The sequence below is a fragment of the Nycticebus coucang genome, chromosome 11 (assembly GCF_027406575.1).
Source record: "Nycticebus coucang isolate mNycCou1 chromosome 11, mNycCou1.pri, whole genome shotgun sequence".
NCBI lineage: Eukaryota > Metazoa > Chordata > Mammalia > Primates > Lorisidae > Nycticebus > Nycticebus coucang.
Genome location: NC_069790.1, coordinates 37,150,778 through 37,174,883, shown reverse-complemented (window position 1 = coordinate 37,174,883; position 24,106 = coordinate 37,150,778). Strand labels below are relative to the sequence as shown.

The 24,106-nt window shown below is 39.0% G+C and overlaps 1 protein-coding gene across 1 annotated transcript in view; it reads left to right on the top strand.

Annotated features, from left to right (window-relative positions):
• DNAH11 (dynein axonemal heavy chain 11) overlaps positions 1 to 24,106 on the top strand; it is a 389,834-nt gene that overhangs the window by 306,383 nt on the left and 59,345 nt on the right. The window contains exon 66 of the mRNA XM_053553503.1: positions 20,443 to 20,647. Coding sequence (XP_053409478.1) covers positions 20,443 to 20,647 — 205 coding nt within the window. The remainder of the gene's footprint in view (positions 1 to 20,442; positions 20,648 to 24,106) is intronic.

The following is a 24,106-nucleotide window of genomic DNA, read 5'->3' as shown; positions in this document are numbered from 1 at the left end:
GCTTTCAGAGGGATATCGGACCCCAGGTCACCTCAAATCTAACCGAGCTTCTCCAAGACACATTGCGATGAACCTGTCCAAAGTCAAGACAAAAGAAAAGATTCTGCAAGCTGCCAGGAGTAAGCGCCAGTTGACCTACAGGGGCAAATGCATCAGAGTGACCGCAGACTTCTCTAATGAAACTTTCCAAGCAAGAAGACAATGGTCATCTACCTTTAATCTACTTAAACAGAACAATTCCCAGCCCAGAATTCTGTACCCTGCTAAGATAAGCTTAAAAATTGACAGAGAAATCAAATCATTTACGGATATACAAACAATGAGGAAATTCGCCACAACAAGACCAGCTCTACAGGAAATACTTCAACCTGTTCTGCACACTGACCACCACAATGGATCAGCAGCAAAGTAAGAACTCAGAAATTAAAGGACAGAACCTATCCTCCACACTGATGCAAAAGATAAAACTAAGCAATGGACTCTCACCAAATAAGACGAATCGAATACTACCACACTTATCAATTATCTCAATAAATGTTAATGGCTTGAATCCCCCACTGAAGAGACATAGATTGGTTGACGGCATTAAAAAACACATGCCATCCATTTGCTGTCTGCAAGAAACACACCTGGCTTCAAAAGACAAATTAAGGCTCCGAGTCAAGGGTTGGAAGACAATTTCTCAGGCAAATGGAATTCAGAAGAAAAGAGGAGTTGCAATCTTATTTTCAGATACATGTGGATTTAAAGCAACTAAAGTCAAAAAAGACAAAGATGGTCACTTTATATTGGTCAAGGGAAAAATACAACAAGAAGACATTTCAATTCTAAATATTTATGCACCCAATTTAAATGCTCCCAGATTCTTGAAACAGACCTTACTCAGTCTGAGCAATATGATATCTGATAATACCATAATAACAGGGGACCTTAACACTCCTCTTACAGAGCTGGACAGATCCTCTAAACAGAAATTAAACAAAGATATAAGAGATTTAAATGAGACCCTAGAACAACTGTTCTTGATAGACACATATAGAACACTCCATCCCAAAGATAAAGAATATACATTCTTCTCATCACCCCATGGAACATCCTCCAAAATTGATCATATCCTGGAACACAAAACAAATATCAACAGAATCAAAAGAATTGAAATTTTACCTTGTATCTTCTCAGACCATAAGGCACTAAAGGTGGAACTCAACTCTAACAAAAATGCTCGACCCCACCCAAAGGCATGGAAATGAAACAATCTTCTGTTGAATAACAGATGGGTGCAGGAAGAAATAAAACAGGAAATCATTAACTTCCTTGAGCATAACAACAATGAAGACACAAGCTACCAAAACCTGTGGCATACTGCAAAAGCAGTTTTGAGAGGAAAATTCATCGCTTTAGATGCCTACGTTCGAAAAACAGAAAGAGAGCACATCAACAATCTCACAAGAGATCTTATGGAATTGGAAAAAGAAGAACAATCTAAGCCTAAACTCAGTAGAAGAAAAGAAATATCCAAAATCAAATCAGAGATCCATGAAATTGAAAACAAAAGAATCATTCAGAAAATTAATGAAACAAGGAGTTGGTTTCTTGAAAAAATAAATAAAATAGATAAACCATTGGCCAGACTAACGAGGAATAGAAAAGTAAAATCTCTAGTAACCTCAATCAGAAATGATAAAGGGGAAATAACAACTGATCCCACAGAGATACAAGAGATCATCTCTGAATACTACCAGAAACTCTATGCCCAGAAATTTGACAATGTGAAAGAAATGGATCAATATTTGGAATCACACCCTCTCTCTAGACTCAGCCAGGAAGAAATAGACCTCCTGAACAGACCAATTTCAAGCACTGAGATCAAAGAAACAATAAAAAATCTTCCAACCAAAAAATACCCTGGTCCAGATGGCTTCACTCCAGAATTCTATCAAACCTTCAAGGAAGAACTTATTCCTGTACTGCAGAAATTATTCCAAAAAATTGAGAAAGAAGGAATCTTCCCCAACACATTCTATGAAGCAAACATCACCCTGATATCAAAACCAGGAAAAGACCCAAACAAAAAGGAGAATTTCAGACCAATCTCACTCATTAATATAGACGCAAAAATTCTCAACAAAATCCTAGCCAATAGATTACAGCTTATCATCAAAATAGTCATTCATCATGATCAAGCAGGCTTCATCCCAGGTATGCAAGGCTGGTTTAACATACGCAAGTCTATAAACGTTATCCACCATATTAACAGAGGCAAAAATAAAGATCACATGATCCTCTCAATAGATGCAGAAAAAGCATTTGATAAAGTCCAGCATCCTTTTCTAATTAGAACACTGAAGAGTATAGGCATAGGTGGCACATTTCTAAAACTGATTGAAGCTATGTATGACAAACCCACAGCCAATATTTTACTGAATGGAGTAAAACTCAAAGCTTTTCCTCTTAGAACTGGAACCAGACAAGGTTGTCCTCTGTCACCTTTACTGCTCAACGTAGTGCTGGAAGTTCTAGCCAATACAATTAGGCAAGACAAGGAAATAAAGGGAATCTAAATGGGAGCAGAAGAGCTCAAACTCTCCCTCTTTGCTGACGACATGATCTTATACTTAGAGAACCCCAAAGACTCAACCACAAGACTCCTAGAAGTCATCAAAAAATACAGTAATGTTTCAGGATATAAAATCAATGTCCACAAGTCAGTAGCCTTTGTGTACACCAATAACAGTCAAGATGAGAAGCTAATTAAGGACACAACTCCCTTCACCATAGTTTCAAAGAAAATGAAATACCTAGGAATATACCTAACGAAAGAGGTGAAGGACCTCTATAAAGAAAACTATGAACTCCTCAGAAAGGAAATAGCAGAGGATATTAACAAATGGAAGAACATACCATGCTCATGGATGGGAAGAATCAATATTGTTAAAATGTCTATACTTCCCAAAGCAATCTACCTATTCAATGCCATTCCTATCAAAATACCAACATCGTACTTTCAAGATTTGGAAAAAATGATTCTGTGTTTTGTATGGAACCAGAAAAAACCCCGTATAGCTAAGGCAGTTCTCTGTAACAAAAATAAAGCTGGGGGCATCAGCATACCAGATTTTAGTCTGTACTACAAAGCCATAGTGCTCAAGACAGCATGGTACTGGCACAAAAACAGAGACATAGACACTTGGAATCGAATTGAAAACCAAGAAATGAAACTAACATTTTACAACCACCTAATCTTTGATAAACCAAACAAGAACATACCTTGGGGGAAAGACTCCCTATTCAATAAATGGTGTTGGGAGAACTGGATGTCTACATGTAAAAGACTGAAACTGGACCCACACCTTTCCCCACTCACAAAAATTGATTCAAGATCGATAAAGGACTTAAACTTAAGGCATGAAACAATCAAAATCCTCCAAGAAAGCATAGGAAAAACACTGGAAGATATTGGCCTGGGGGAAGACTTCATGAAGAAGACTGCCATGGCAATTGCAACAACAACAAAAATAAACAAATGGGACTTCATTAAACTGAAAAGCTTCTGTACAGCTAAGGAGACAATAACCAAAGCAAAGAGACAACCTACACAATGGGAAAGGATATTTGCATATTTTCAATCAGACAAAAGCTTGATAACTAGGATCTATAGAGAACTCAAATTAATCCACATGAAGAAAGCCAACAATCCCATATATCAATGGGCAAGAGACATGAATAGAACTTTCTCTAAAGACGACAGACGTATGGCTAACAAACACATGAAAAAATGTTCATCATCTCTATATATTAGAGAAATGCAAATCAAAACAACCCTGAGATATCATCTAACCCCAGTGAGAATGGCCCACATCACAAAATCTCAAAACTATAGATGCTGGCGTGTATGTGGAGAGAAGGGAACACTTTTACACTGCTGGTGGGACTGCAAACTAGTACAACCTTTCTGGAAGGAAGTATGGAGAAACCTCAAAGCACTCAAGCTAGACCTCCCATTCGATCCTGCAATCCCATTACTGGGCATCTACCCAGAAGGAAAAAAAATCCTTTTATCATAAGGACACTTGTACTAGACTGTTTATTGCAGCTCAATTTACAATCGCCAAAATGTGGAAACAGCCTAAATGCTCACCAACCCAGGAATGGATTAACAAGCTGTGGTATATGTATACCATGGAATACTATTCAGCCATTAAAAAAATGGAGACTTTACATCCTTCGTATTAACCTGGATGGACGTGGAAGACATTATTCTTAGTAAAGCATCACAAGAATGGAGAAGCATGAATCCTATGTACTCAATTTTGATATGAGGAGAATTAATGACAATTATGGTTATGGGGGGGAAGCAGAAAGAGGGGAGGAGGGAGGGGGGTGAGGCCTTGGTGTGTGTCACACTTTATGGGGGCAAGACATGATTGCAAGAGGGACTTTACCTAACAATTGCAATCAGTGTAACCTGGCTTATTGTACCCTCAATGAATCCCCAACAATAAAAAATAAATAAATAAATAAATAAATAAATAAAGTTCAATGTAAAAAAAAATGAAAAATGGGATTATAGCAAACATTTTTTAGTGTGATGTGATGTTTTTAGAATGATGCCCTCCTTTAAAAAGGCAACACAATTGTATACATGTTAGAACAAACATAATAAAAGATATTCACCTAGTTTTTATGTAGAAAGTTTCAGAAACTTTAATGAAAAACAGAAGACCTAAACAAATCAGATATAACATGTACAGCAAGAGGGCGGCACCTGTGGGTCAGTGAATAGGGCGCTGGCCCCACACACCAAGGGTGGCAGGTTTGAACCCGGCCACGGACAAACTGCAACAAAAAAATAGCTGGGTGTTGTGGCAGGCGCCTATAGTCCCAGCTACTGGGGAGGCTGAGGCAAGAGAATGGCCCAAGCCCCGTAGTTGGAGGTTGCTATAAGCCGTGACCCCTTGGCACTCTGCCGAGGCTGACAAACTGAGACTCCGTCTCAAAAAAAAAAAAAAATGTACAGCCAGAAGACTCAATATTATAAAAATGTCAGTTCTCTCAAATTACTCTAGAAATATAAACCCAATCAATATTCTGACAGTGCATGTGTGTGAAATTATTCTAGTTGAATCTAAAATTTATTGGGGAGTGTAAAGAGAGGTGCCATTTTATGTAACTCAGCAGGAAAGGGCTTTCTGAGGGGTGATACATGAGAAGCAAAGCCTTCTAGATAGCTTGAGCCACAGATTGGAGATAGCAGCTTGCTTGGAATGTTCGGTGAGTACGCCGAGATCAGTGTGACTGGATGAAAGGCAGAAATGAGGTCAGAGCAGTAGCCAGGGCCTAGATGACAGAAGGCCTTGTAGGGTGTGGTAAGAGCCCTGAAATCCACTCTGTGATGGAAAGCCACTGGAGTTTATTCGAGCAAAGAGTGATTCGAATTTAATTTTTGAATTTAGAACTGAAAATATTAAGTAAATATGTTTGTAGGTGGTAGGGAAATGCAGGAAAAACAGTGTAGGGGACACATGAATGACTGGGATTTTTAAAATTCTGCATTAAGTAACTCCTGAGTCTGATCTTTCTCATTCAGCTCAGCTCAGACAGAATGGGAAAGGAATCTGAGTTCTTGGAGCCAACACTGACAAATGTGCAGGAGGGGCAGGCCAGGCCTAAATCTTCTTCCTGCTCCTTCAGCTGGTGACTGATATTCCAGGGAATCTACCCCGTGGCTGGGCCTTTAATTGCAGCCTCCTAGGGAGTGAGTCTGAAAAGCATTTCTCTGAAAAACATCACCGATTTCAAATCTAGTCACATTTTAAAGAAGGCTAGAGGTGAAAGGGAGTAATAAAAATAATAGATTACAATAACACTAGCATGTCCCTAAGGGAAATTATCATGCTTTCTCAAAACTGATCCCTCTCTGGCCTTTCCTAGTCCAATAAATGGCAACATCCCTATTCATTCGGTCAGTCAACAAGTGCTTGTCAAGTATGCACCAATATCAGCGGTGGATTCACATCAATAAGCAAAATTGACATGGGCTCTGCCTTCATGGAGCTCAGAGTCTCATGTGGGGAGACAGACAATAAACAAGAAAGAAATAATTACAAAATGCTTAGTGCTGGGATGGAAACAAAGAGGATGATGTGGTCCAGGAAGGGTAAGCAAACCAAACTGATGGGCAGGTCAAATCTGACTCACTGCCCTTTCTTTTTCTAAATAAAATTTTACTGGAACACAGCCATGCTCACTTATGTATGTGTTGTCTATCCTTTTTTTCTTTCTTTTTTTTTTTTTTTTTGAGACAGAGCCTCAAGCTGTCACCATGGGTAGAGTGCTGTGGTATCACAGCTCACAGCAACCTCCAATTCCTGGGCTCAATCGATTCTCCTGCCTCTGCCTCCCAAGTATCTGGGACTACAGGCACCTGCCACAATGCCCAGCTATTTTTTGCTTGCAGCAATCTTTGTTGTTTGGCAAGCCCAGGCTGGATTCGAACCCACCAGCTCAGATGTATGTGGCTGGAGCCATAGCCACTTGAGCCAGAGGCGCTGAGCCCGTGTTGTCTATCCTGCTTTCATGCTATCATGGCCAGTTTGAGTAGTTGTAATAAAGCCCTGTGGTCTTCAAAGCCTAAAATAGTAACTGGATAGTTAGTTGGCAAACATTTTTCTGTAAATAGTAACATTTACAGAAAAATGTTTGCCTACCACTGTAATAGAAAATAATGGGGATCCTCTCTCATGGCAATGTCCAATAGTACTTTCTGAAATGATGGCCATGTTCTACATCTGTGCCATCCACTATGGCAGACACTAACCACATGTAGCTATTGAGTGCTTACAATTTGACTAGTGATTTTATTCTTTTTTTATTGTTAAATCATAGCTGTGTACATTAGTGCAATCGCCTATACACATTATAAGATGCACCATAGATGTGGCCCCACCCATTGCCCTCCCTCCACCAAAACCTCCCCCCTCCCTTCCCCTTCCTTGGCCCTTTCCCCATAGTCCTGTGCTGTAGTTGGGTTATAGTCTTCGTGAAAGCTATAATTTAGCTTCATAGTAGGGCTGAGTACATTGGATACTTTTTCTTCCATTCCTGAGATACTTTGCTAAGAAGAATATGTTCCAGCTCCATCCATGTAAACATGAAAGAGGTAAAGTCTCCATCTTTCTTTAAGGCTGCATAGTATTCCATGGTATACATGTACCACAATTTGCTAGTCCATTCGTGGGTCCATGGGCACTTGGGCTTCTTCCATGACTTAGCAATTATGAATTGGGCTGCAATAAACATTCTGGTACAGATGTCTTTGTTATATTGTGACTTTTGGTCTTCTGGGTATAAACCTAGTAAAGGAATTATAGGATCAAATGGCAGGTCTATTTTTAGGTTTCTAAGTATTCTTCAAACATCCTTCCAGAAGGAAGGTATTAGTGGGCATTCCCACCAGCAGTGTAGAAGTGTGCACTTTCCTCCACATCCACGCCAACATTTCTGGTTTTGGGATTTTGTTATGTGGGCTACTCTTACTGGGGTTAGGTGATATCTCAGAGTAGTTTTGATTTGCATTTCTCTGATGATTAAGGATGATGAACTTTTTTTCATGTGTTTGTAGATCTTGCGTCAGTCTTCTTTAGAGAAGTTTCTCTTTAAGTCCCTTGCCCACCCTGAGATGGGGTCACGTATTCTTTTCTTGTTAATACGTTTGAGTTCTCTGTGCATTCTGGTTATTAGATCTTTATCGGAGGTATAACCTGCAAATATTTTCTCCCATTCTGAGGGCTGTCTGCTTGCTTTACTCACTATGTTCTTGGCTGTACAGAGGCTTTTTAGTTTGATCAGGTCCCAGTAGTGTATTTTTGATACTGCTTCAATTGCCTGGGGAGTCCTCCTCATAAAATATTCACCCAGGCCAATTCCTTCAAGAGTTTTCCCTGCACTTTCTTCAAGTATTTTTATAGTTTCATGTTTTAAGTTTAAATCTTTTATCCAGTGAGAGTCTATCTTAGTTAATGGTGAAAGGTGTAGGTCCAGTTTCAATCTTCTACAGGTTGCCAGCCAGTTTACCCAGCACCATTTGTTACATAGGGAATCTTTTCCCCACTGAATGTTTTTAATTGGCTTGTCAAAGATCGAATAATGGTAAGCAGCTGGATCCATCTCTTGGTTCTCTATTCTGTTCCAGACATCTACTTCTCTGCTTTCGTGCCAGTACCATGCTGTTTTGATCACTATGGATTTATAGTACAGTCTCAGGTCTGGTAGCATGATTCCTCCTGTTTTGTTTTTATTGCTCAGTAATGTTTTGGCTATTCGAGGTTTTTTCTGATTCCATATAAAACGAAGTGTTATTTTTTCAAGATCTTTAAAGTATGACAATGGAGCTTTAATAGGAATTGCATTAAAATTATATATTGCTTTGGGCAGTATGGACATTTTAACAATGTTGATTCTTCCCAGCCATGAGCATGGTATGTTTTTCCATCTGTTAACATCTTCAGCTATTTCTTTTCTTAGAGTTTCATAGTTCTCTTTGTGGAGATCTTTCACGTCCTTTGTTAGGTATACTCCCAAATATTTCATCTTCTTTGGCACTACTGTGAAAGGAATAGAGTCCTTGACTGTTTGTTAGGCTTGGTTATTGTTGGTATATATAAAGGCTACAGATTTATGGGTGTTGATTTTGTAGCCTGAGACATTGCTATATTCCTTGATCACTTCTAAAAGTTTTGTAGTAGAATCCCTAGTGTTTTCCAGATACACGATCATATCATCTGCGAAGAGTGAATGTTTGATCTCTTCTGACCCTATGTGGATACCCTTGATCGCCTTTTCTTCCCTAATTGCAATGGCTAAACTTCCATTACAATGTTAAAGAGCAATGGAGACAATGGGCAACCTTGCCTGGTTCCTGATCTAAGTGGAAATGATTTCAACTTAACTACATTCAATACGATATTGGCTGTGGGTTTGCTGTAGATGGCCTCTATTAGTTTAAGAAATGTCCCTTCTATACCAATTTTCTTAAGTACTCTGATCATGAAGGGATGTTGGATGTTATCAAAAGCTTTTTCTGTATCAATTGAAAGAATCATATGGTCTTTATTTTTAAGTTTGTTTATGTGTTGAATTACATTTATAGATTTACATATATTGAACTAGCCTTGAGACCCTGGGATAAATCTGACTTGGTCATGGTGTATAAGTTTTTTGATGTGTTGTTGGATTCTGTTTGTTAGGATCCTGTTGAGTATTTTAGCATCTATATTCATTAGTGATATTGGTCTGTAATTTTCTTTTCTTGTTTGGTCTTTCCTTGGTTTGGGGATCAAGGTGAGGTTTGCTTCGTAGAATGTGCTGGGTAATATTCCTTCTTTTTCTATATTTTGGAAGAGGTTTAGTAGTATAGGTACTAGTTCTTCTTTAAATGTTCAGTAGAATTCTGATGTAAAGCCATCTGGTCCTGGGCTTTTCTTTTTAGGGAGATTTTGTATAGTTGATGCTATTTCAGAACTTGATATAGGCCTGTTCAACATTTCCACTTCATTCTGGCTAAGTCTTGGTAGGTGGCGTGCTTCCAGGTATTGGTCGATTTCTTTCAGATTTTCATATTTCTGACAGTAGAGTTTCTTGTAGTATTCGTTAAGGATTTTTTGAATTTCTGAAGGGTCTGTTGTTATTTCATCATTACCATTTCTGATTGATGAAATTAGAGATTTTACTCTTTTTTTCCTGGTTAGGTTGGCCAAAGGTTTATCTATTTTATTGATCTTTTCAAAAAACCAGCTTTTGGATTTATTGATCTGTTGTATAATTCTTTTGTTTTCAATTTCATTTAATTCTGCTCTGATTTTGGTTATTTCTTTTCTTCTGCTGCGTTTGGGGTTGAAGTGTTCTTCTTTCTCCAGTTGCTTGAGATGTTCCATTAAGTTATTGACTTCCTCTCCTTCCGTTTTCTTGAGGAAGGCTTGCAGTGCTATAAATTTCCTTCTTAGGACTGCCTTTGCAGTATCCCAGAGGTTCTGGTAATTCGTGTCTTGGTTGTTGTTTTGTTCCAAAAATATGGTGATTTCCTTCTTAATCTCGTCTATAACCCATGTATCCTTCAGCGTAAGGTTGTTTAGCTTCCATGTTTTTGTATGGGTATGCAGGTTCCTGTTGTTATTTAGTTCAACTTTTATTCCATGATGGTCTGAGAAAATGCAAGGAATAATTTCTATTTTTTTTAATTTGCTGAGGTTAGATTTGTGGCCTAGGATATGGTCGATTTTGGAGTATGTTCCGTGGGCTGATTAGAAGTATGTGTATTCAGTTTTGTTTGGATGAAATGTTCTGTAGATGTCTGTTAAGTCCAGATGTTGAATGGTTGAGCTTAAATCTAAAATTTCTTTGCTTAGCTTCTTTTTGGAGGATCTATCCAGGACTGCTAAAGGGGTGTTAAAATCTCCAACTACTATGGAAGTAGAGGAAATCGAGTTGCTCATGTCTGTTAGGTTTTCTCTTATAAATTGAGGTGCGTTGTGTTTGGGTGCATAAATATTAATAATAGAGATCTCATCATATTGAGTATTACCTTTAACAAATATGAAGTGTCCATCCTTATCCTTAATTATTTTGGTTGGTTTAAAGCCTATTGCGTCTGCGAACAGGATTGCAACTCCTGCTTTTTTCTGCTTTCTATTTGCCTGGAATATAGATGACCATCCCTTCACCTTGAGTCTATCTGTCTTTTAATGTAAGATGCGATTCTTGGATGCAGCAGATATCTGGCTTGAGTTTTTGTATCCAGTCTGCCAACCTATGCCTCTTTAGAGGACAATTTAAACCATTCACATTAATTGAGAGTATTGATAAGCCTTTCGAGAGACCGATGGACATTTTTAATCCTTTTGCGACTGTGGAAGTTGTAATTTGATCAAAAATTTTTTGGGTGGGTTTACTTTTGTGGTGGAGAATTACGCTGGTCTTTATGGAGGATAGGTCTAAGAATGTCCTGGAGAGCTGGTTTAGTTGTGGCAAATTTCTTCAACATGTGAATGTCGTTGAAGTATTTAATTTCTCTGTCATAAATGAAGCTCAGTTTAGCTGGGTACAGGATCCTGGGTTGAAAGTTATTTTGTTTTAGGAGATTAAAAGTCGATGACCATCGTCTTCTAGCTTGAAAGGTTTGAGCAGAGAGATCTGCAGTTATTCTGATATTTTTCCCCTTGTAGGTAATGGTTTTCTTTCGTCTGGCAGCTTTCAGAATTTTCTCCTTCATATTAACTTTAGTGAAATTGATTATGATGTGTCTGGGGGATGTCTTATTTGGGTTGAGTTGTGCTGGAGTTCTGAAACTGTCTGCTATCTGAATTTTGGAATCTCTTGGCATGTCTGGAAAGTTCTCCTTCATAATCTCATGGAGAAGAGACTCTGTGCCTTGTGAAGCCACTTCATCACTTTTGGGGGTCCCTATAAGACGAACATTGGTTTTCTTCAAATTATCCAAGAGCTCTCTGAGAGAGTGGTCTGTTTTTGCTCTCCATTTCTCTTCTTCTTTGAGGGTTTGGGAGCATTCGAAAGCTTTGTCTTCAATGTCAGAAATCCTTTCTTCTGTTTGCTCCATTCTGTTACTGAGGGATTCTACTGTGTTTCTCAGATCTTTGAGGGATGCAACTTCGTGTCTCAATGTGTCAAAATCTTTGGTCATTTGGTCTTTGAATCCGTTGAATTCTTGAGATAACTTTTGGAATTCTAATTCGATCTTATTTGCTATCCAGATCCTGAATTCAATTTCTGACATCTCAGCTATTTGTTTGTGCATGGGGTCTTGTGCTGTTTCTGCCCCATTGATCCTTGGAGGTGTTGATCTACTCTGATTATTCATATTGCCAGAGTTTTTCTGTTGATTTCGCCTCATGATTGTTTTTCACCGTTGCCTCTGGCTGTCCTCAGAGTTGGGGAGGTGTCTCTCCAAGATTAGACCCCAGCAGGATCACTCTATTGTTGCTGGATCTTTGTGGGGAGGGACCCTGTTTAGTTCCTCTGGGGCTGCTCTAGCTACGGAGTTCTGGTTGTGGAAGCAGCTCCGGTTTGTGACACACCCGGATCCAGCAACAGGGCTGGGGGTGGTGCGCACAGTTCTGGGAGTGCCAGGCGCCCAGTGACTTTGGCACAGAGAGCCCAAGCCTCCAGCAGTCTCTGGCCAGGAGAAGAGCTCTGCGCAGAGGCAGCGAGGGCTCCAAAGGGCACGCAGCTACCAGAGTCCCTGTCTAGATGAACGGGCTAGTGTGGAAGCTGGGAGGACACAGGAGGGAGGACGCAGAGTTGCGTGGCTCCCGCAGTTCCTGGTCACGGAATGTGGAGGCCCGGTGGGTGAGGGTCACCGGTTGGGGGTTGCTGCACAGCTCTTATGGAGGTCTGGGCTGTGCCAAGCCCAGGAGTTTGAGGTTGCTATGAGCTGTGACATCACCGCACTCTACCAGGGCAACAGCCCAAGGCTCCAGTGTGCCAAAGCCGTCTCACTCTGCCCCTAAGGATTAAGGCTGTAAGGCAGCTCAGTCCCCGCCTTTAGGTTGCTCAGTCAGTAGGTTACTTTGATCCACCCAATCCTTGCTCTGAGACCCTGAGGGCGGAGCTTGCCGGGGCAGTTCTTTCACAATGGCTTCCTGCGCCCAGCTCAGTGGCTCAGTCTGGGGCCCCAACAATGCCCAAAGTTCTCCACACTCCTGCTCAAGCTCTCCCCAAGGCAGTTCAACTGAGTGCCAAGTCCAAGAACACCGAAACAGTTCACAGGTAAGGCCTTTGCGGTTTGCAGTCTCACTGCTGCTTGTACTTACGGTTGCCGGTGTGATTAGGTCGATCGAACACACACAACCACTTGCCAGTTTTCCACTGTTTTTGTCCTCCTCTTGGGGTCCAGAAGTCCCTTGCTGGCTCCCTGTATCCTCAAAGGGATGATTATAGGCAGATCCCACCGGCCAGAGATGCCTGGAGTCTTGTCTCCCCAGACTTGCTGTTCCCAGTTGCAGGGAAGCTGTTACTCGGCCGCCATCTTTAATCTCTCTGAAATAGTTTCAATAATATAAAAAGGACTTCCTTAAATTTCCAGATATACATTTTAGAACTAAGAATTCCAGATTATAATCTCAAACTGAAATTCTTATCTTGGTTATACTGAAATAATGTGGCATCTCCCAGCTCACAGAGATTCAGGTTTTGGGGAAATACTAATAACTGGGACCAATATTCATATTGTTCTGTCAACAGAAATGCTGTGAAAATTAGCCAAGAAATCATTTCTCAGTGGTTCTAGTGTAATTTGTGTATCCCTCCTCTGCACCAGCAATGACCTTCTTTAACTTGAAGAAGTTAGGTATCTTTTCATCCCATGATACTTATTCTTTGAGCTGGATTTCAAATAACCTTTAAACGATTTTTGATATTGCCAGCATACCTCACTTTTAGGCAAAGCTAACACATGAAATCTTAATTTATAGTTAATATATATTATTTGCAGATGATTGTCACTATTAGAAAATTCTGCCAACTAGTGTGCATTTTGGCACACTGAATGGATTTTCTTTCATTGAAAGCCACAAAATAGAAAACTTGAGTGGCTAATTATAAAAATTTCGTGAATTGATTATTTTATGAATGTATTGACCAGAAATTATAGATCTTAGATTAGAATTGGGCACCTTGATAATCATGGTGCTATTCTCCTTCATGAATAGGAATGGGATTTCTGACCAAAGATGAGCAGAGTACTCATATGCTCTGAGCTATATCTCTGTGTTTTTTCTCTACCAGCCACAGATTGGTATTGAGTCACTCATATGCTCTCAGTACCCTCTTATGATTGACAGTCAGATAGGTTGACAGAGTGACATTATGAGCTGTCACTGCTGGAGCAAATTAACCTGCATTGTGATGCAGTGAAATGAACTTCATACCAGGAGTCTAGAAACACAGGTTCTAGTCCCAGCTCTGCCAAGCCGTGTGACCTTGGCCAAGTCAAACTTGTTGGGTCCAGGAAAAGAAATCAGTTGAATGATCTCTAGGGGCCCTTCTTGGTCTAAATTTAAGACTTTACTCAGTGAACCAGCATGTTTTTGACTCATCCATGTCCTAGCCAATTAAACCATGATATTTGTACTAGGAAAAATAATTTAATTTCCATTCTGAGATCACATAATCAGTCTCTCACCTCCAATCCAGCAAATCTCAGCCAGTGTGAAGAGTTGGAGGGAGGGCTAACTCCCTTGGAGAAAAATAAAAAGACCCTCTGGAAGCCGCTCCTCACCAGATTTGAAGATCCCACACAGTTCTTACTGTAATACAGGTGGGGGCCCAGTGTGTCCTGCTTCTGGGGGGTGTGGAGCTAGAAAATGTATTAAGAACCTTTGTTTTAAGAAAGTAGACACACTTCCAAGTTTTTTGGGTTTTTTTGGCATCATTAGGGTTTATTACAATGTGCCTTAATACAGGCGCTGGGGCTTGCCCATGGGGCTTTTAATGTACAAAGCCCGGACGTTCTGCCAATTTTTCTTAAGCAATGACACCAAGAAGTTAACAGCCAGGTGGATGTTGTACACCAGCTCATCATCTGTCATCTTCACATGGCCAACAGCCACAGCCAGACAAACACTTCCAGGTTTTATATTGCACTTCACACCTGCAGTTGCTCCTTCTTGAAGTTTAAGTCCAAGAGCTACCTTCAGTGGTCTAGGAGTCATAAGCCCTGGATTCGTGTCTTTCACAGAAACAGCAAAGTGATTCTATTTGCTTTTCCCACCCCTCTGGTTAGCTCTTGTTGTTTTTTTGATCCTTTAAATCATGAGAGAGCATTAGCAGTCTATTTAATTTTCCCAGATAGGAGATTAACCCAAAATTAATTTAGCAGCCATGATAAAACCCACTGAGTAATTATATAATTTTTGTCTTTCATAGATCATAAACACCCCAATTGAGGATAATTTACTATCCCTGGGAAATCTAAATCTATCAAATGTTTCAGAGCAAGATATAAAACCCAATGTTACAGGCAGACAACCTTCTCTTTTCCATTAGCATAGTAGAGACCTCCTCCCCATCCACTGGCTCCATCTTATCACAGAGAAAGTCAGACCTTCTCAAGCAGATACATTTCTAGCTCTCAGGGTGGAGTATGTGAATGCCTTGGGGTATACATAGTGCACGAGGGAAATACGGAACCACTGAGTCATCCATGAGACGTCTTATGGAGCATTGTTTAACCTAGGTATTTAAATACTTAACCAGTTAAAAGCTTCTGTCAGAGGCACCTAGAAGCAAAATTGTCAGAACCTTATAATTTGTGTTAGCCAGACTCACATTTTGATTCTTGTGGTTATGTATAGTAGAAAAAGTAGCCACTATTGCTTTGAGAAGAGATTATACTAATTCCACCACTCCTGTGGTCCCAAGCTCTGGGCCACAGGCTAGTCTGTGCATGGCCTGGCAGGAACCTGGCTGCACAGCAGGAGGTGAGCAGTGGGTAAGCTTTACAGCCGCTCCCCATCACTCGTACCACTGCCTGAGCTCTGCCTCCTATCAGATCAGTGGTGGCACTAGATTCTCATAGGACCATGAACCCTACTATAGACTGTGCAGGCAAGGGATCTGTTGCATTCTCCTTATGAGAATCTAATGCCTGCCAATCTGAGGTGGAGCTGAGGCCATGATGCTAGGGCTGGGGAGCAGCTACAAATACAGATTATCATTAGCAGAGAGGTTTGACTACACAGACAAACCATGACCACAGTCAAATGCTTGCAGACTCATATCAAAATCACACCTACCCCCAACCTGTGGAAAAATTGTCTTCCATGAAACTAGTGCCTGATACCAAAAATGTTGGGGAATACTGCATTAGCTGAAATGATCCTCTATAGCAGCAAAGAGGAAAATGTCCTGTCCTGGTGGACCCCTGAGCTAAGAATGACTTTTAAAGGATTATAAATAACAAGAATATATGACAGAAATGTGTGTGACCCATAAAGCCTAAAATATTTCCTCTCTGGGGCAGCACCTGTGGCTCAGTGAGTAGGGCGCCAACGCCATATACCGAGGGTGGCGGGTTCAAACCTGGCCCTGGCCAAACTGCAACAAAAGAATAGCTGGGTGCAGTGGTGGGCACCCGTAGTCCCAGCTACTGAGGAGGCTGAGGCAAGAGAATCATCTAAGCCCAAGACCTGGAGGTTGTTGTGAGCTGTGACACCACAGCACTCTACTGAGGGTGACAAAGTGAGACTCTGTCTCTGTCTCTACAAAAAATATATATATATTTCCTCTCTGGCACTTTACAGAGAGAGTTTTATAAAACTTTACTCTAGTGGGCTTTCTCACTGAAACCTGAACACCTATTACTTTCAAAAATAAATTAGGCTTGGTGCCCATAGCTCAGTGGCTAGGGCACCTGCCACATATACTGGCACTGGTGGGTTCAAACCAAGCCTAGACCTGCCAAACAACAATAACAACTGCAAAAATAACAACAATAGACAGGTGTCGTGGTGAACACCTATAGTCCCAGCTTCTTGGGAGGCTGAGGCAAGAGAATCGCTTAAGCCCAAGAATTTGAGGTTGCTGTAAGCTGTGATGCCACAGTACTTTTCTGAGGGTGACATATGGACAAAAAAATGTTTAATTAAATAAATTAGTCTTTCTGGTGATTCGTTTTGTTATACATGAATATGTGAGAACACACAAACATACACATCATGTAAATTTCAAAATTAATTTGACTTCTGGGCCGCGCCTGTGGCTCACTCAGTAAGGCACCGGCCCCATATACCGAGGGTGGCAGGTTCAAACCCGGCCCCAGCCAAACTGCAACCAAAAAATAGCCGGGTGTTGTGGTGGGCGCCTGTAGTCCCAGCTACTCGGGAGGCTGAGGCAAGAGAATCGCTTGAGCCCGGAAGTTGGAGGTTGCTGTGAGCTGTGTGAGGCCACGGCACTCTACCGAGGGCCATAAAGTGAGACTCTGTCTCTACAAAAAAAAAAAATTAATTTGACTTCTTACCACAGTTCCTAATCTTGCCACAGTAAGCTGTACCATTGGATAACAGTAATAAAAATGCTAGATTTACTTGGTTAAATTTCTTAGTTTTTAAATTTGTAAGTGTAAAAAAATGTTTAAATTCTCCATTTCATCTGAGGAAAAAGGTCAGTGGTTAAAACAGGAAGTATGTGAATTATGAACTTAAATCCAGGGTAAAGTCTTAAGTAAGGGAAAACTCAATCTCAAGTAGTAGAAGGTTGTGATAGGCTGGAATGTCTCTGATACTCTCCAGAGTCATTTAATGGAAGAAGAATGAGACTTTCCCAATTATTCAACAGGGGAAGAATGAATTCAATCCAAGATTGAGTGGCAAGAGAAAGAAAATCAAAAAATGTACACGGAATATTTTTAATATGGGTTTTATTATGGAAATACAAATGAATAAAAGCCTCATATCTCTTATGCATGAGAACCCCAGACAATAATTGCAGGAAACCTTCACTCTTGAAATTTCATTTAAAAGCCAATCATACAGCAATACAATAAGAGTAGTGGACCACAACACATCACATTTGGCAATGGGCAGAACATCTGGACAGACCATCCACACCAAAAATCAACAAAGAAACATCAGAGTTAAAGCACACTTTAGAACAAATGGACTTAACAGACACTTAGAGAACATTCTACCCAAGAGCTGAGGAATGCACATTTTTCTCATCAGAAAATAGAACTTTCTCCATCTTAGATCATATATAAGGTGACAAAACTAATCGCAACAAATTTTAAAAATTCAATGCATGAAATTATATCAAGTATTCTGGCTGTATGGACTAAAATTAGAAATCAATAACAGGGGAGTCAATGAAAACTATACCAATACATGGAAATTAAACAACACACTCCTAAACAATGAATGAGTCAAAGAAATTAAAGAGGAAGTTAAAATATTTCTTGAGACAAATGAAAATGGAAACAACATATCAAAACTTATGGGATACAGTAAAAGCAGTTGCAAGAGGGAAGTTTATACAATAAACGCCTACAACAAAGAATAAGAAAGGTCTCAAACTACCTAGCATAGACCTTCTAGGAACTAAAAAAGCTAAACCTAAAATTAGTAGGAGGAAAGAAATAATAAAGATCAGAGCAAAAGAGATCAATAAAATATGAAAGATCAATGAAAAAACCCCAAAGGCCGGGCATGGTGACTCATGCCTATAATCCTAACACTCTGGGAGGCCAAGAGTCATTTAATCACCAGATTAAATCACCTGATCACCAGAGCTCAGGAGTTTGAGACTAGTCTGAGTAAGAGTGAGAGACTCTGTCTCTAAAAAATAGCCAGGCATTGTGGTGGGTGCTTGTAGTCCCAGCTACTTGGGATGCTGAGGCAAGAGGATCACTTGAACCCCAAGAGTTTGAGGTTGCTGTGAGCTCTGATGCCACAACACTCAATGCCAGGGCCGCAGAGTGAGACTCTGTCTCAAAAAAATAAAATAAAATTGACAAACCCCTACCTAAGACTAACTAAAAAGAAGTTTCAAGTAAATGAGAAATGAAAAAGGAGGCATTGTAATTGGTATCAAGAAAACACAAAGGGTCATAGAAGGCTTAGGAATAACAAATTTAAAAACCTAGAAAAACTGGATAAATTCCTAGACACATAAAACCTGTCAAAATTGAATCATGAGGCTTGGTGCCTGTAGCTCAAGCAGCTAGGGCTGTAGCCACACACACCAGAGGTGGCCCAGCCCAGGCCTGCCAAACAGCAATGTCAACTACAGCCAAAAAATAGCCAGGCATTGTGGCGGGCGCCTGTAGTCCCAGCTACTTGGAAGCCTGAGGCAGGAGAATCGCTTAAGCCCAAAGAGTTTGAGGTTGCTGTGAGCTGTGATGCCATGGCACTCTACCAGGGGCGACATAGTGAGACTCTGTCTCAAAAAAAAAAAAGAATTGAATCATGAAAAGGTAGAAAATCTTAACAGGCTATTAATGAGTAATGAGATTGAATCTTTAACAAAAAGTACCTCATCAAAGAAAAACTGAGGACCTCGTGACCCCACTGCTGAATCCTAACAAATATTTAAAGAACTAATACTAACCCTTTCAAACTATTCCATAAAATTGAGGAAGAGGGAATTCTTCCAATCTCATGCTACATGTCCAGCATCACCCTGATAGCAAAACCGGAAAAGGACACAACAAAACAAGAAAACTACAAGCCAGTACCTCTCATCAATGCAGATACAGATATCCTCAACAAAAGAAGAGTGTGGTTATTCAAAATATTACATTTAAATTAAAAATAGTGTGGCCTTTGGATAATGTTCTATCATTATGATATCTATACAATTAAAGTATTTTTACACTTGATAAGGAAGAAAGAATCCACAGTGTTCATGAGTATCTAAGATGAACAGGGGACTGCTCCTTGGTGCAGCCGTGCTTCCAGGCTTCTATTAGGAAGGTTCACTCACCTGCAGTTCAGGTGCTCTGTAGGTTTGTTGCATGACTTTAGAATAGCAGTGTTTAATGCAAGTTTAACCACAAGTACAGCAGGTCCTTGAAGAACAGTGTTTCTAATAACATTTATAAGGAAAAAATGGCTTCCTGCTGGGGCCACTGTGTGGAGTTTGCATGTTCTCCCCACGTCTACATGGGTTTTCTCTGGATCCTTAGGTTTCTTCCCACATCCCAAAGCTGTGCACATTAGGTGAATCAGCATGTCAACAGAGTCCTGGTATGAGAGAGTCGGGGGAGTGGTGAGAGTGCCCTGGCCCTGTATCGGGATAGCATCTTATCTAGGGGCTTACCTTGGCCCTGGGCTGCCAGAATGGACTCCGGCCATGACCCTAAATTGGGATAATTTGGTAAATAATAATCTTGTTTTCATTAATCTTTCTTACATGTGTTTATAACTTATATTTATTTCTATGTTAACATTAGAAGTATGGGGTCCTTTTTTAGTGATGTTTTGTATTAAGAAATATCCCATAAGAAATTAATTCCTGTACAAATTAGCCTTATGATAAAACGGGTTTTATTATATGTCATTTTGCTTAAAGTCAGTTTCCAAGAACCTATCAATGACGTTAAGTGAGTACTTACTGTATGATAGTAAGAGCTAATCTAACATTAGTTGTTATAGGTCCTTTCTCCCATCATTGTATTTAACTGTTACCATGACACTATTCTGTGAGTACTATTATTGTACTCAGCATTTCACATATGAGGAAACTTAATTATATAGAGATGTAGTGGATGATTCCTAATACTCCTAAATGTGTGTATTTGAGGAAAAATAGGTGAAAAATCCTGAATCACCTGGTCTTCTGGCCAGTGTCCATTATCAGAATACAGGAATGAAATGACACTTTTATATTAGTTATGGTTCATGGAAATTTCCCGAAAGTCTGTTATGCTCCTTTTAGGTACATCAGAATTGGACATAAAGAATGTGAATTTAACAAGAACTTCCGCCTTATCCTTCACACAAAACTGGCAAATCCTTACTATAAACCAGAATTACAAGCCCAGACAACCCTCCTCAATTTCACAGTAACAGAAGATGGTCTCGAAGCCCAGCTTCTAGCAGAAGTTGTCAGTATCGAAAGGCCAGATTTGGAGAAGCTTAAGGTAAAATATTAAATCATATACCAGCACTTGAACTGCCTTGGTTCCTTGTCAATGATCAGCTGGCCATGTTACTGTGGATCTATTTCTGGGTTCTCTATTCTGTTCCATTGACGTATTTGTTTTTCCCTTTATCAATACCGCAGTTTTGATTACTGTGGTTTTATAGTAAGTCTTCAAGCCAGGTAATGTCCATTCTCCAACTTCCTTGTTCTTCCGTAAACTATTGGTAATTCTGGATCTTGTGCTTTTTAATGTAAACTTTAGAATTAGATTTTCAGGGTTCACAAAATAATGTGCTGCTATGTTTATGCATATTGTGTTGAAATCCAGAAAGGAATAACTGTTAATAATATTGAGTCTTCTCATCCATGAACATGGAATATCTCTTCATTTTTTAGATCTTAGCTTTCTTTCATCAGAGTTGATTTATATGTATTTCAATTTTATGGTGCTAATGTAAATGGTATTGTGTATTAAATTTCAGATTAATTTGTTCAGTGCTTGTATATACAAAAGCAATTGACTTTTGTATATTAATCTATATCTTGCAAACTTGCTGTAATTGCTCATAGTTGCAGGAGGCCATGATGTGAATTCTTTAGGATTTTCTATATCAACAATCATGGCATGTGTGAACAAAAACAGTTTTTTATTTCTTTTTCCTATAACATTTACATTTTAATGTTTTATTGGACTAGTTAGGACTTACAGTACAATTGAACACGAGTGGTGAAAGAGGACAACCTTGCCTTATTCCTGATCCTTGTGCAAAAGTATCTAACTTCCAATCATTACATGTAATTATTAGCTGTCTCTTTTGTAGATGTTCTTTGTTAAATTGAGAAAGTTCCCCTCTCTTTCCTGTTTGTTGAGAATTTTTATCGTGAATAAGTATTGGATTTTATCAAAGTTTTTGTATCTATTGATATGACCATGTTTTTTTTCTTCAGGTAATCCACTTTATATAGTAGATTAGTTTACTTGACTTTTGAATATTAAACCAGACTTGCATATCTAGAATAAATCCCACTCGGTCGTGATGTATGATTCTTTCTATGCGTTGTTGGATTTTAAATGCTAATGTTTTGTTGAAGATTTTTATGTCTGTGTTTTATGAGAGATATTGGTCTGCAGCTTTCCTTTTGGTTTTATATGATTTGGGTATTAGAGTAATTAATGCTGGCCTTATAGAAGGAGTTAGAAAGTGTTCCCTCTGCTTCTATTTTCTATAAAAACTTATAGAGAACTAATGTTATTTCTTCCTAAACTCTTTTCTTTCAGTAAAATCATTTGGACCTGGTGCTTTCTTTTTGAAAGGTTATTAATTGTTGAGTCAGTTTACTTCATAAATATAAGCTTCTTCAAGTTATCTATTTGTCCTTCTGTACATTTTAGGTAGATTGTGTCTTCCAAGGTATCGGTGCACTTCATATAAATTACCAAATTTGTAGGCAGAGAAACATTTATAATATTCTTTTATTATCCTTTAATGTTCATGGAATCAGTAGTGATACCCTCCTTTCATTCTTTTTTTTTCTAATCATACTATGTACATTAATGCAATCATGGGGTACAATGTGCTGATTTTATATACAATTTGAAATGTTTCATCAAACTGGTTAACATAACCTTCACGGCATTTTCTTAGTTATTGTGTTAAGGCATTTATATTCTGTATCTAGTAAATTTCACATGTACTCTTGTAAGATGCACCGTAGATGTGGTGGCCACCAATTACTCTCCACCCATCCGCCCCCCCCCCCACTACCCTCCCTCTCCCCTTTCACCTTCTTCTTCGGCTATAATTGGGTTATAGCTTTCCTAAGAACTCAGTCTTACTATGAAACCAATTTATAGCTTTCTTATGAAAACTATAACCCAATTATAGCCTCCTTTCGTTCTTGATGTTAGTAATTGGTACTTCCTCTCTCTCTTTTTTTTTTTTTTCTTAATTAGCCTGGCCAGACGATTATAAATTTTACTGATTCTTTCAAAGAACCAGTTTTGGTTTTATTAATTTTTTTTCTGTTGGTTTTCTGTTTCAAATTTTGTGGATTTCTGTTCTAATATTTATTACTTATTTTCATCTTCATGCTTTTTGTTTATATTGTTCTTTTTTCTCTAGTTTCTTAAGATGAACACTTAGATAAATGACTTTAGATCTTCCTCTCTACTTTGCATTCAGCGTGATAAATTTTCCTCTAAGTATAGTTGTTGTTACATCTCACAAAATTTTTATATGTTGTATTTCTGTTTTCATTTACTTTAAAATACTTTTAAGTTTCTCTCGAAATTTCTATGTGTTATTTAGAAGTATGTTATTTAATCTCTAAATATTTTGAGATTTTATAGCTAGCTTTCTGTTATTGATTTCTTATTTAATTTTGTTTTGGTCTAGGAGCACACTTTGATTTCTATTCTTTTAAACTCTTTCGGGTGTGTTTTATAGCCCACTATTTGGTCCATCTTGGTGAATATTCCACATGAGCTTGAGAAAAAATATATATTCTGCTGCAGTTAGATGAGATATTATATAAAATTTCATTCAGTCCAGTTGATTAATGATGTTGCTCAGTTTAACTGTATACTACCAGTATATCCTTCCCGATTTTCTTCCTGCTAAATCTGTCAATTATGCAGGGGTTTTGAATTCTCCAACTGTAATACTGGGCTTATTTATTTCTGCTTGAAGTTCTATTAGTTTTTGCCTCATATATTTTTATATTCTTTTGTTAGGTGCATACACATTAAAGATTGTTACCCTTTCTTAGAAAGTTGGCCTTTTTATTAAATAATGCATTCTTAGTTCTAAGTAATTTTCTTTGTTGTTATATCTACTTTTTCTAAAACTAATATAGCTTCTCCAGATTTCTTTTGGACAGTATTAGTGTGGTATATCTTTATCCATCTCTCCACCTTTATTTTATTTTACTTTATTTTATTTTAGAGACAGAGTCTCATTCTGTCACTGTGGGTAGAGTGCCATGGCATCATAGCTCCCACTCTTGGGTTCAAGTGATCCTTTTGCCTCAGGCTCGCATGTAGCTGGGACTACAGGCGCCCACCACAATGCCCAGCTATTTTTAGAGATGGGGTCTTGCTCTTGCTCAGACTGGTGTCGAACTGCTGCACTTAAGTGATCCACCATTCTTTGCCTCTCAGAGTGCTGGGATTACAGGCATGAGCCACTGCACTCGGCCTCTACCTTTAATTTTTATATTTAAAGTGGACTTTTATAGAAAGCAGATAGTTCAATCTTGTTTTTTATCCACTGTGCCTATCTCTTTTAATTGATTTATTTAGATAATTTACATTTAAAGAGATTATTGATAGAAACTAATACCTACCAAAATTTTATTGTTTTTGTTCACTATATTTGTTTGTTTCTTTTTTTTTCTTTATTTTTGAGACAGAGTCTCACTATGTCGCCCTCAGTAGAGGGCTTTGGCATCACAGCTC